At 29.0% G+C, this 13,860-nt stretch overlaps 1 protein-coding gene across 3 annotated transcripts in view; it reads left to right on the forward strand.

Moving 5' to 3' along the window:
- Positions 1–492: 492 nt before the first annotated feature.
- The window catches only part of pns (DENN domain containing pinstripe), a 113,479-nt gene continuing 100,111 nt past the window's right edge, over positions 493–13,860 (forward strand). For all 3 annotated transcript variants that reach the window (XM_075358529.1, XM_075358527.1, XM_075358530.1), the window contains exon 1: positions 493–703. In XM_075358529.1, coding sequence (XP_075214644.1) covers positions 595–703 — 109 coding nt within the window. In that variant the 5' untranslated portion in view covers positions 493–594. The remainder of the gene's footprint in view (positions 704–13,860) is intronic.

Here is a 13,860-nt window from a genome sequence, read left to right on the forward strand (position 1 = left end):
TAAGAAATTGTATTTATTTTAAGAGAAAAAGCATCTTTTTCTTACATACTTCTAGTATTGCGGACACAACAAAAAATAAACACAATTTTATTTAAGTAAAATTTATTCCTGTTGAGAAATTTTACTGAATTTATAAATCACTTACTCTGCGCGGTAATAGTACCAACTTTTGGAATTGTGCAACCAAGAATCTTAAATAAATACAACATATTAAAAATCGCTCATTTTATGCATAGTACTTTTCTACGCCCTCAATTTTTTTAAAACTAAAAAAACTCAGAATGGAAATGAAAGAATTATCTACTTATATAACATTCAAAATAATATAGCTTAATTAATTGAATGGTTAATGTATGAAATAGCCATATTTTTAATTGTATTTCCGTAGTAAAATACCTCTGAAATAAATCCTACGACTGGGAAAAGTAACATATTTTATTGCGATAAAATATTACAGAATTCCCTCTCTCTTGACATTATGTTTCTGTTTTTATGCCAGCTGAGTTTCGTTCTGAACAGGTGTAAAATGGAGTTTGTTTTTCGTTATTTGGTGGTCGACAAAAGTGTCGTGAAATTAGTGGAAAATTAATAGTGATGGAAACAAATAAAATGAAAATTACTGGCTCTAGTAACAGATTTGCAGACTATTTTGTGATATGTGGCTTAGATTTAAGTTCTGGTCTTGAACCAGATAATTTCTCAGGTACGAGTGCTCTTTAAGAAATTATTTTTTTGTTATGTTTAGGTAGCTATTTAATAATATTTCATTTATCAGGTATATGTATTTTTTTATAAGTAAAATTAATTGTGGTTTACTGTGTTGTATTATTTTAAACATGCAAACTGAAGTAATTCCTATTACGATAGTTTTTCATGTTGAATCATGTTCTTTACGTGGGTTTTATGAAGCAAACTATAGGATTGTATACCTTTTTTGGTGTTTGTGTATTTTCAAAATATTTTATTAAAGACTCTGTTGTTTAATTTAAAATAATTTATAAATTAATCCAAGCACATACAGTCTTTTCGGGGATTAGATGGAGTAAAATTATTGCATTTCCGTGTGTTTGTGCAGTTGTATTTTTATTTTTTTAACTGCAATTTTTTTTCGATAATCGTAGTTTTTAGAGTTTGTAATGCTGTGAAAAAGTTTTGTATTTGATAGTTAATATCGTTATATAGCAGGATATAATTTACATATCCATTTTCAAATTGTAAACTATGGATGTTGCTTTACATGTATAAGAAATACTTCACCCACCCCTCCACGGGAACCTTTATATTTTTTTTTTAGTCAATAGGATTTTGATAAAAATAAGTCCGATAGATTTTTATTTATTAGAATTATTTATTAGTGAGGTATAATTTGTTTTCATTTGAAGTTTTAATTCATACTCTATAATTTATCATCTTACGATTACAAATGTACCATTCTTTCATTAATTATATTGTTTTGATGCACTTAACCTTTCATTTATGTTTTATGCCAATCTTTCAATTATTCAAAGTGTTATTTATAGCATTTCCAAGATCCTACATCAACAGCTGTTTGCTTAGTGTATTTTGACCTTTGTCTTTCATTACAGTTTTTGATCTTACTAGTACCAGATTACCAACCCATTCTTTGTATTAGAAGATTTATCTAAATTTCTTTCTTATTCATCATAAAATGTACATTTTTTCAATTTCATTTTCAGCACATACCTGTAACACATTTACAATAAAAGAAATTGTACCTTTTTCCTTCCTAGTTTTGATATTGTTTCACTGTTATTAAGTGGGTGTTACTTAGTGTGGTATGCCTCATACAAGCATGTTTATAATTCTTTTTCTCATTCATAAGCCTGTGTGATTTATCTTTTTTTTTTGTTATCCTTTGTCACATAACAATGAAAAGTCACAGTATCCATTCCAATATAATTGCAGTCCATATAATATAATATCAGTATATAGTGTATAATATCAGTCCAATATAATTGCCATTTTTAATTTTTAAATTCAAATGTATTAATTGTTAGAAAACTCCTTTCTTTATATGGAAGCTGCCCTTTTTGTAATATATTTAACATAAATTATTCATGATCTGTAATTGTACTGCCTTATAACAATTTCATTATTTGGCTACATAATGAATGGTTTTCTGGTCATAATATTATTGTTTGTCATTATTAACTTTGTGATAAGGCTCATGATCTTCAAAGAAGGACCAATAATAAAACCATCATCAATGTAAAAAACCACCACTATTCTTTTTTACCAAGTTACACTAAGTGAATGAAGAGTTGCCCCTTATCTTTGTCAACCAAATTGTCAGCTGGTTTGTGCAGGACAGGCAAGCAGGGTTTGTTGTACTATCTAACCAAATAACATCATCCAATTACTAGTAAAATGACACATTTGTATATAAAAAGTCAACACAACAGACTAATACATTAGACACAGCAGAAAGTGAGGGTCAAACCTTCAGCTCATGTATTGTACATGCAAGGATCTGCCTTGCTTTCTTCTAGACCACACTGCTGTAAGAAGTCTGTTAAGACACTTATACCAACACTTTGAAGCTTTTAAGTTGTTAGCATATTTTTTGTGTTCCATCCTGATATCCTTGATATTGTCATCGCATGTGCATATTCTTGTTTGGTTGTCTGTTGAGGAAAGCAGTCTGTTTCACTTCAATCTGCTCTACATCCCATCCATTTTGCAGTGAGTAAGCTAAAAGTGCCCTGACTGTCTCTAAGCGAGAAACTCAGCTTAAAGTGTCAAAATTATCAGTCCCTGGATGTTGATTTTAGCTCTTAGCAACTTGTCTTGTTGTAAACTTAATGATGTAGTTGTTTGAATCAGGCTTGATAGCATTCATCCATTTGTTATCTACCGCTTGACAATCTGGAGGCTTCTCCTCTAGCTACCATGTTTGATTCTGACGAGAATTTATTTTCTTATCCTGTCGCTTCCTTCCGTTTATAAGCTCTGTCACCGTGTATATAGCATCTTGACAATTTGAAGATATTTCATGGAGAAGAAACAAATATGATTCTTCCTGATACCTGGAAGGTTTCTTTATTTGTGCTCAGTTGCTAAAATTGTATTTATCTTCATTATTTTCTGTAATTTCTGAATCAGAATCAAATTTTTGTCTGTTCCTCCATCTCATCTTCTGGTTCCTTAGATCTTTCAGTTAGGTCTTCACGAAGTATGTAAGAAAAATTATGAGTTATAGGTTCTTGTAGTGTTTCCATTTGAACTTAACATTCCTCCAGATAATAACTTTTTGCTTCAAAAATAATAAATATCTGGAAAATAGATTACATGTCCAAGCATATAACCCTTTAATGATTTTGCATCAAATTTTCATTTTCTCTGGTTTGGAATCCAAGAAAAACATTCAGTTCTAAAGATTCTTAGATGATTGATATTCATTTCCCTTTTGAGAAACAGCTCAATATGGGCCTTTCTTTTCATTTTCGTTGGTTCTGTTGTATTTAATTTTATTGTAGCAGAAAGAACTGCTTCACTACAGAGTGATTTGGGTAAATGGGGTGCAGAATGCAACCAGAATCTTGCCATCTCACAAATGATTCTGTTTTCTCTCCCAGCTACTCCACATTGTAGAATATAAGTTGCTATCATACAATGCTTGAGACATTTCTTGATTGCATTTGTGAAAAAATGTATTATAAAATGTCTTGCCACTGTCAGTGCGAAGCTCTTTCAGTAAATCCAGCTTCAGGCTTCACCATTTCAATAAAATAAGGCAATTTTTCCTTCACTTCATCTTTTCTCCTTAAAATGTAAATTGTTCTGAAACTTTTATTGTCATCATTAAGAACTAAATAATATATGTGATTGTAAATGTCATTTACCTCCACAACATACATCAGTTCACCAGCTGAAGGCCTTTTAACTCTTCTGCCAAATAACATTATATCATTCTTTCCCAGAACTCACAGAATTCACTGTCACATTGAACTTCAATTCCATGGTTCTTCAGAAATGAATGATTGTACACGTCTCATATATTGATGCTCCAATTTTTCATGCCATTCTTTCAAAAAGCTAGGTTTTCCCAAGACAGCACAAGGAAGGCTTCTTAGTAGAAGGAGAAATAATCTTGACAGCTAAGTGGTACAGTTGATTTTCCTTATTGGGGAAAGCTACGGTTAAGTCATGCCATTCTTGGAAAATATCCATGTTTATCAATAATCTTTAATTTTGTGATCAGTTCCTTTCTGAACGCCTTGCAAACAGAAGATAAATTGCAAGATCCTTCTGGACAATACCAAACATTTTCAAAAAATCTTTCAATCCATTTCTTTCCATCAACTGCTTATATGCAAGTTCCATCAACTCTAATATACCAGTACCATCTACTATTATTAGTAGATGGTACATCATATACTCCATCATATACTAGTACCCAGTAGCATCAACTTTTGGACATCATGCTTGGCACTTTCCATTTACTTATGTGTATCAGAATAAGTAGTATACCGATCCAATCTATTAGTTATATCCATATCTAGCCTTCAATTTGCTTTGTTCCATTCATCCAGTTTTTTCTGATAATCAGCTCTTCAAGTGTCAGGCTTCACAAAGGTTCCGTAACAACTTGAAACAATCACACTCTACACAATAATACATTAAGTCATGTAATTTTCTTCCCGTATAAGTTTTTCAATTTTATTTTCTTCTGACATCATTGAAATAAAAGAAGTCAGCTTTAAGTAAAAAAAAAGATAATAATAATAAAACACCACATTACTTTGATAACCTTAAACTTGTATCTCCAGCAGTGTAATAGAAAAACCACATGTTCCATCTAAAATTTTAACAACCGAAAACTGTCCAAACTGCTAGCATGTCTTAAAACTCAGAATAAATGGAGATCGGTTACAAATAACTATTTACTGTGGCACTCAACTCACACACTATTTACTATGGCTCAAAGTAACAAAAACACACTATACAATAGAAGAGAGCATCTTCACTTCCAACTAAATACGTATGCCTACTTAATAATATTACAAACTGTCGATTCTATTAAAAAAAATCTCTGAAATTAAATAGGATCTCACAAAAAAAAATTATTAAAAAAAACCATATGAAACAAATAAATAAAACTTGAACATTTTACATAAATATTAATACTGCTTGATAGATTGTTCTGTTATCTGTCACATTTATTTCATTACCTTTTTCTTTTTTAATTGGATTTTGTTAGAATTTGCATATAATATTTGTTGTTACCTATTTATTCTTTGTTTCTGCTGAAGGAACATTGCCTTCAGGGAATTTTTATTTTGTCCTATCTAACCATTATATTGATTTCTTTTCCCTTCATTTATTGCTTCTTCTTCAAATTAACTAAAAGGCAATAAAAATAGACTTAGCTTCTTTATTTAATGTATCCCTTTTTTATATCTTTTGGTGCTAGATTTTGCCTTGAATTTTCTTATTTTTCATAGCTTGATTTTGTGAAAATTTTGTACTTATTTTATTTTAACCTTCTTGTTCTCAAAATGTTATGATTTTATAAACTCCATTTTATCAGACGTCTGTATAAAATTCACTAGCACAACATAATAAGCTATGTTTTTCTAATCACATATTTTTTTTAGTTTAGTCTGCTCTCTGGTATAGAATTATATTATATTAGCATTTTGAGTTTAGAATATTGCATACTGCCCACTAAGTCCTTTTGGGTAGATTTCATAAGAAAGCTACCTATTGTAATAAGTACCGTGATATTTCGGCTTCGGAAAAATTTCGACATATCTTCGCGTTTCGCTTCCTCCAGACCCCAAAACCACCATCAGCTCAAAAGTTTATATATATATATATATATATATATATATATATTTTTTTTTTTACTTTCTTGTGGATATGATAACTGCCGTAATTTTACGCCAATCACTTTCAAATTGTTTCTTAAAAATAACTCATAAAAATCTTGGTCGAGTTCGTTAACGGCCAAAATCGGACCATGGGGGTGGAAATGGGCTTTTTTGAAAAAAAATGCTATAACTTTTTTATTAAGTAAAATATCGAATTCGTTAAAAATCCCTACGATTATTTGGATAAGGGTTTAAAACTTTACTAACTAAACTTTTTTGATATAACCCACATTTCGCCCAGGGGGTGGAAAAAAGGGGTTTGAAGACCAAAAAAAAAATCATACCTACCTTAATAGGCACATTATCGAATCTGTTTAAAGTCGTCGTCCTCTTTAAAGTGGTTTGAAGTCCTCTAAACATTACCTAAAACTTGTCTGAAACAATTTTTGATAAAACCAACCCTTACGGCAAGGGATGACCATAATTTTGCTAGATTTGTAAGATGGGGCTTGTCGTATGCTAAACGTGTGAAACGTTTTTCACATGCAACCATTTTATTGAGTAAATTTGAAGTTTTTTTAAATTTAAGGTTGAATTTTTTTTTATCCCTCCTTAGCACTAGTGAACATTTTTTTCAACTTTTTTAAAAATTTAATTACATTGATTTATTAATGATTTTTTTTTTTTTTTATTAATAATTTGGAACCAATTAAAATAATAAACTGTTATTTATAAATTTCAATTTTTACATCCTCGTACGAAGTAAAGGAAGTATTGTGATCCCAAAAAATTTCGGTTTTCAGATTTCAACGGAAATATCCATTTTGACCATCCCTGAATCCATTTTGACTAGTTTTAGTGTGACGTCTGTTCATACGTATTTATCTCGCATGACTCAAAAATGATTAGCCGTAGGATGTTGAAATTTTGATGTTTTGCACCTCCCCTTTTGATCGCAATCGACTTGACAAAAAATATCCAAAAATCAAAACATTTGTATTTTGAACTTTTTCTTAACTGCAGTAATAAACTCTCATTGAGAGCTTTTTAATGATATTTCATAAATGGTACTTATTTTCACTGGTTTCAGTTATAGCCAAATTAAATTTTATTTAATTTGTCTCACAAGGGGAAGGCACGTCGGTTTGAATCCCACTTCAGCTCCTTTTTTTTAATTTAAATATATCGATTTATTAATAATTATTAACCTCTGATTGTAAAAAAATGTACAATAAATAATAATTAAAAAATAACAATCAGTTTCGTTACTCATTAGCTCGGTACTAACCCAGTTATTTGTTTCCATGTTGTTTTTTCTTTTTTTAATCCTTAAATCACCATGAGATTTTGTATGATTTTATCGTCCATTTAGTTAATTACATACTTAAAGATAAATAAAAAGTATGATTTAGAGTCGATATCTATTGCAAATAACGCGGATTAGAGGAGTTTTTTCGATTATTCATAAGAAGGAACGCTTAATGAAGATAAAATTTACAAATATAATGATTTATACCATTATATAAAGAGGAAGAGGCTTTTTTTTGTTCCGGATAAACAAAAAACTACCTTATCTATCGCTATTAAATTTTTACTCATGTTTCATTTCATCTCGAAAAAAGTTATATGTATAATTTTAATTATATATATATATGTAGTGTGAAGATTTACCGATTGAAACACAAACTTTAATTAATGAATTGTGAACTGTGAGTGTCTATCACTGTGTGAGCTAGGTTTTAACGGAATGATGAATATCTAAAAACCAATTTGTAGATTTTTCAAATTCCGAGTTTCAAGGGTTTAATTGGAATTCCAAATTTTTTTTGAAATTCTCTTATTTTTTAATTTCTCGCTAACAAATAAAGAAATAGATTTGTATTCAACAATAGCGTTGTCCTAGATTCGTGGTCATCCATCTGCTTGGAAGGTATTTATTAGTAACAGAATTACTGAAATTCAAAGAGACCTCAAATGCTGAATGGCACTATATCAGGTCGCTTGAAAATCCGGGTGACATATTGTCTAGGGGTTGAAATCCAAGTAAATCAATTGATATATCGCTTTGATGGCGTGTTCCTTCTTTGCTCTTAAAATTTTCATCTCGTTGACCAAATAATCATATTAACTTTAATAAAACTTGTAGTAAGGATCCGAAATGTCTTATAGAAAAACGTAAAGGCACATCAACAGCTTCAGTACATACTGTTTTACTTGACTCCACTTGGTTAATTCAAATAAAGTCCGTATTGGAATACTATTTTCCAATTAACGATTTAATTTTTTTTTTAAATTAAAGCGCATGTTAGATTACCTCTAACACAGCGTAACATCTTACTATCAATGACCCGTTTCGTTTTAATATCGTTCTACCATCTTGAATTGTTTTTGTCGGAGAAAATTCAAATCCTGCAGTATATAGGGTTATTAATGATTATTTAGTATATACCAGTATATAGGAAATTATTTAAAGAATAAAATAATTAAGAGAATTAATTTTTTTTTAATTTAGAATTAAAATTTAGAAAAAAAATTTAATTTAGAAAGAAAAAAGATTTTAATTTAAAAAGAAAAAAAAATTTAATTTAGAAAGAAAAAACTACTAATTTTACTTGTTTTCGTCTATATATTTCTGTTTATATTATATTTATATATCAATTTTTTATTTGTTTCCATGGTTTTACAACAACGAGTAAAGATATAATTTTATTCAATCAAATATTTTAGAATGAGATTTTATAAAAAAGCTGCTTTGGTTATTAAACAGATCATTATTATTATTTTTAATTGGACTGGACTGGACTGGATTTATGTTAAATGGACTGGGCGTGATTAGTTCAAATCAAGTCCGTATTGGAAGACTATTTTCCAATATATGATTTAATTTTTTTGGAAATTAAAGCGTATTTTGAGTTCAGCTATTGCTGAATCCAAAATTTGCTTTACGTTGGATGTTACGCAGTGTATCAGCTATCATTGACCCGTTTCGTTTTAATATCGTTCTACCATTCTGAATTATTTCTGTCGGAGGAAATTCAAATCCTGCAGTATGTAGGGTTATTAATTTAAATAACTTCATAATTTTGATGAAATTATTAAAATTATTTTTGTTAAAAAAAAATTTTATTTAGAGAATTTCAAAACAATTTTTATTAGAAAAAAAATTAGACAAAAAATTTGTTTGTTAGAAAGAAAACAAAATTTTAAATTTAGAATGACAAAAACTGCTGATTTTGCTTGTTTTCGCCTATGTATTTGTTTATATTATATTTATATATCAATTTTTTATTTATTTCCATGATTTTACAACAATGAGTAAAGATATAATTTTATTCAATCAAATAGTTTAGAATTAGATTTCATAAAAAAAAGCTGCTTTGGTAATGAAAAAGATCATGATTATTATTTTTAATTTTTTCGATTAGATTATTATATAATTATTCGAGGTGTATCTAAGTTCTTTTTTTTAAAAAGATATTTGTTACAGAATAAATCTTTGGAGAATAATTTTAACTTTTACATACGTACACAAATTCCTCAAATAACAGATTTTTATAATGCACGTCAACTTTACAACTATTAAGCATAGAAAATTGAAATTATGATAATGTCCGTACTACAAAACTGTCTACTTTTTTACTTCTTTATACGAAGTAAAGGAAGTATTTTTACTTCTTTGTACGAAGTAAAAGAAATATTGTGGATGTTTTATTTATGGATATTTCAACGGAAATATCCATTTTACCTTCCCTGAATGCATTTTCACTAGTTTTCGGCGCGACGTCTAAACGTACGCATAAATCAAAACCTCACATAACTCAAAAACGATTAGCTATAGTATGTGGAAATTTTGGATTTATTACAATTGTTAACATCTGGTTGTGCACCTCCTTTTTTGATTGTAATAAACTAGACCCAAAAGTGTCCAATAAATCCCGAAATCCAATTTTTTAAAATTTTTTACTTTTTCTTAAATGCAGTAATAAGTCCTCTTTGAGAGCTTTTCAACGATATATAATAAGTTGTACTTATTTTCATCGGTTTTAGAGTTATAGCCAAATAAAATTTTAATGAAATATTTGAATATTTCGGGGGAAGACAAATCAGACTTCATATTAGCCCTCTTTTTAACCTTTTTTTAAATGTATAAATTATTTAAATATATTGCTTTTGTATTAATTACGAGTATTAACCTCTAATTGTACGATAACCAAAAAATAGTCAGAAGTTATTAATGAAATAAAATTTTATGTTCTTTTCATTTGAAAAAAATGTGTATGTAATTTATTAGGCGTACGAGTAAGTCCTGTTGTATGCACATCAGACTTTTGGTATCTACATATATATCATTCAAAATATGCGCGTGCGTGCGTGTGTATGTAGATTTTTTTAGACATCTTTTCACACAAAAAATTAAAAAAGGCTTTCAGTCTATTGCTTATTGTTTGTTTATATGTAATTGATGTGATTGTGAATGGATTATATTATTTAATTATGCAACTTTGCAATTTACTGTCTGGGATAGTTGGAACAGTTGCTAGTTGTTTGCGTAAAACTAAGCTTAGTTTATCTAAGCTTATTTTTCTATTTGAACATCTGTTAAAACTGCTTTGGAGTCTAATTATTTCTTTATTTTTCCTGTTGTGAGTTATGTAAATTGGTCCTAGTGATGTGTGAAGTAATCATTTATGTTACTAAGTTTTTGTTATTTAAAATAGGCAGTCAAATTTCTACTGTAAAAAATCTCCTTGGATTTCGTAGAACACAATTTTTTTATTTTTTTTCAAGTTTTGCAGGCAATTCATATTAAAAATCTTTTAAAAGGCTAATTTTTTCAATGTTCCTTTAAATTTTAACTTTTTGAAGCCTGTGCCAAATTAACAATACTGAAATGGTGTCAGATTAATGAAACTACCAGTTTATGGTAGTTGCCAAATAATTTTTAATAGATGCTACATTGTTGAAATTGGTAGTTTCATTTAATTAGGAACAAATTTCTAAATGCTTTACTTTGAAGAAGGGCTGAAAAAAAGTATTATTTTTTTTAGTGAAATCTTTTATTTTAAAACTGATGGTTATGTATCTATAAGAAGCTAATTTTTTGCTTTTAATAATAGTATAAAAGGATATTTTTGACAACCTAATTGAACTTCTGAATTGATAATATTTGAATAGAAAATTAAATGAATGAGCAGTCTAACATACATATAATAAGTTGAGCAAACTATGGACAAAAAAAATAATTTTGCTCAAATTTCTACCGTTAACTAAACCTTTCCATTTTGCTAATAACAATTCAACTAAACAATGATTTCAAAAAAAATCTTAAAATCATCTACATAATGATGTAGTTTTTCATTTAAAAAGCTTCTACTTTGATTAAGTAGTAAAATATTAAATGAGATAAAAAGAAACCTTCCCCCAAAATTAAAAAAGAATTATCAAAATTTGGTGAAAAGTAAGGCTTGATGAATATATATAAATATTATAATTTTATTTTTTTTAAATGCATGTAAGAAATAAATTTTTATTGATTATATAAAAGTATTTAGTATTTTTTGTAGCTTTTCTAAAAATAAATATCAGAAGATCCATAAAAAACTTAGTATTAAACTTAAAAAATGTAGGTTTTTATTTAATTAATATTATTGAAAAATCATTGACAAAAATAATATTTGCTGATGGTTTTGAGAAAGATAATTTTTTAATTTCATTAAGTAAATTAGTGGAAAGTTATATTTTAAAAGGATTGATAATTTAAAAGTGGCAAATCAATTATAATAGGCTCTTACTCATTTGACAAAGTATTGAGTTGAGTAATGAAAAAACATTCCTCTCAAGAGACTGATATTCTATATTAATGGAAGAGAATATTCTGTATTATGGAGATTGATATTGTAACACTACAGTATTGCTAGCTACTGATGTATTTACATATATATATATATATATATATATATATATAATCTGTTTGTTACTGTAATGGTATGCATATGTATTAGTAGTTAGTGTCCTGGAAGAGTGGGTTTTTGTGTCTGAACTTTGCTAGGTGAAATAAATAAATTAATCAACCAGTCAGTCTAGTGACAGTTGTTTCATTTCATTTTACCCCTACATCCTACATCCCTAACAATTTATTTGACATATTGCTAACTTTGGCTGCCTGCACAGTTTTTCCCATCTACCTGTCCCTCCATTATCAAAACGACTATTCCAGGATGCCTTAAGATGTGGCCTATAAGTCTGTCTCTTCTTTTAGCTTTATTTTTCCAAATGCTTCTTTCTTCATCAATTTGCTGCAACACCTCTTCATTTATCATTTTATCCATCCATCTGATTTTTAACATTCTCCTATAGCACCAAATTTCAAAAGCTTCTAATCTTTTCTTCTGAGGTACTCCAATCATGTAATTTTCACTTCTGTGTAAAGCTGTGCTCCAAACATATGCTTTCAAAAATGCTTTCCTGATGTATAAATTAATGTTTGATGTAAGAAAAGTATATTTCTGACTGAAAGCTCGTTTTACTCGTGCTATTTGGCATTTTATATTACTCTGGCATTGGCCATCTGTAATAATTCTACTTACTAATAACAAAATTCCTCTACCTCCATAATCTTTTCTCCTCCTATTTTTATATTCAGTGGTCCATCTACTTTATTTCTACTACATTTCATTACTTTCATTTTGTTCTTATTTAGTTTCATATGGTAGTTCTTGCAAAGGACTTTGTCCATGCCATTCATTGTTTCTTCTAAATCATTTTTACTGTCGGCTAGAATCACTATATCATCAGCAAATTATAGCATCTTTATCTTTTCACCTTGCACTGTGTCTCCTGATCTAAATTGTTCATTAACATCATTAACTGCTAGTTCTATGTAAAGATTAAAAAGTAACAAGGATAGGGGACATCCTTGTCAGACTCCCTTTTTTATCACTGCTTCTTTCTTATGCTCTTCAATTATTATTGTTGCAGTTTGGTTCCTGTAAATGTTGGCAGTTGTTCTATCTCTATACTTGAACCCTAAACTTTTTAAAATGCTGAACATTTTATTCCAATCAAGGTTGACAAAATGCCTTTTTTAAGTCTAAAATGCTGTCTATGTTGGTTGTTTTTTTTTAACCTTACTTATACTATTAATCTGAGCGCTAAAATTACTTACCTTGTCCTTATACTTTTCCTGAAAACAAATTGGTCTTTTTCCACTCTCCTCTCAATTCTTCTGTATAGAATTCTAGTTAAGATTTTTTTATATATGAGTAGTTAAGCTAATTCTTCTGTATTCTTCAAATTGTTTGCTCCTGCTTTCTTTTGTATCATGACAATAATATTGGAAGTCTGTGCCGTAATTCTGCAGGTATCCTGTCTATCCCAGGAGCCTTCCTGCCATTCAAATTCTTTAATGCTCTATCAAATTCATATCTCAGTATTGTACCTCCCTTTTCATCCTCTTTGATTTACTCTTCTTCTTCTACAACACCGGTTTCTAATTCATTTCTTCTGTATACTTTTCAATATATTCCACCCACCTATCAACCGTTTCTTTCATATTATAAATCCGTTTACTATCTTTATTTAACACATTTTTAGATTTTAACTTATGTACCACAAAATTCTCCTTAACTTTCCTGTATGCCACGTCTATTTTACCGATGATAATCTCTCTTTCCACTTCTGAACACTTTTCTTTCGCTAATTTGCACTTCCTCTTTATCGTATTTCTTAATTGTCAATAATTCCTTTTACCATCTTCATCACTAGCATTCTTATACTTTCTACGTTTATCCATCAGCTGCAATACCTTGTGATATCCAAGGTTTTCTACCAGTTCTTTTAGTTCCGCCTAAGATCGCTTTTGCTGATTTAAGAATTTCCTTTTTAACATTCTCCCATTCTTCTTCTATATTTTCTACCCTCTCTTTTGTATGCAGACTTCTTGTGATGTCCTCCTCAAAAACCTTCGTTACCTTCTCTTCGAGTTTCTCTAAATTGCACCGATTCATCTGACATTTTTTGTTAGGTT

Source organism: Lycorma delicatula, chromosome 2 (assembly GCF_047948215.1).
Source record: "Lycorma delicatula isolate Av1 chromosome 2, ASM4794821v1, whole genome shotgun sequence".
In the NCBI taxonomy this organism is placed as follows: domain Eukaryota; kingdom Metazoa; phylum Arthropoda; class Insecta; order Hemiptera; family Fulgoridae; genus Lycorma; species Lycorma delicatula.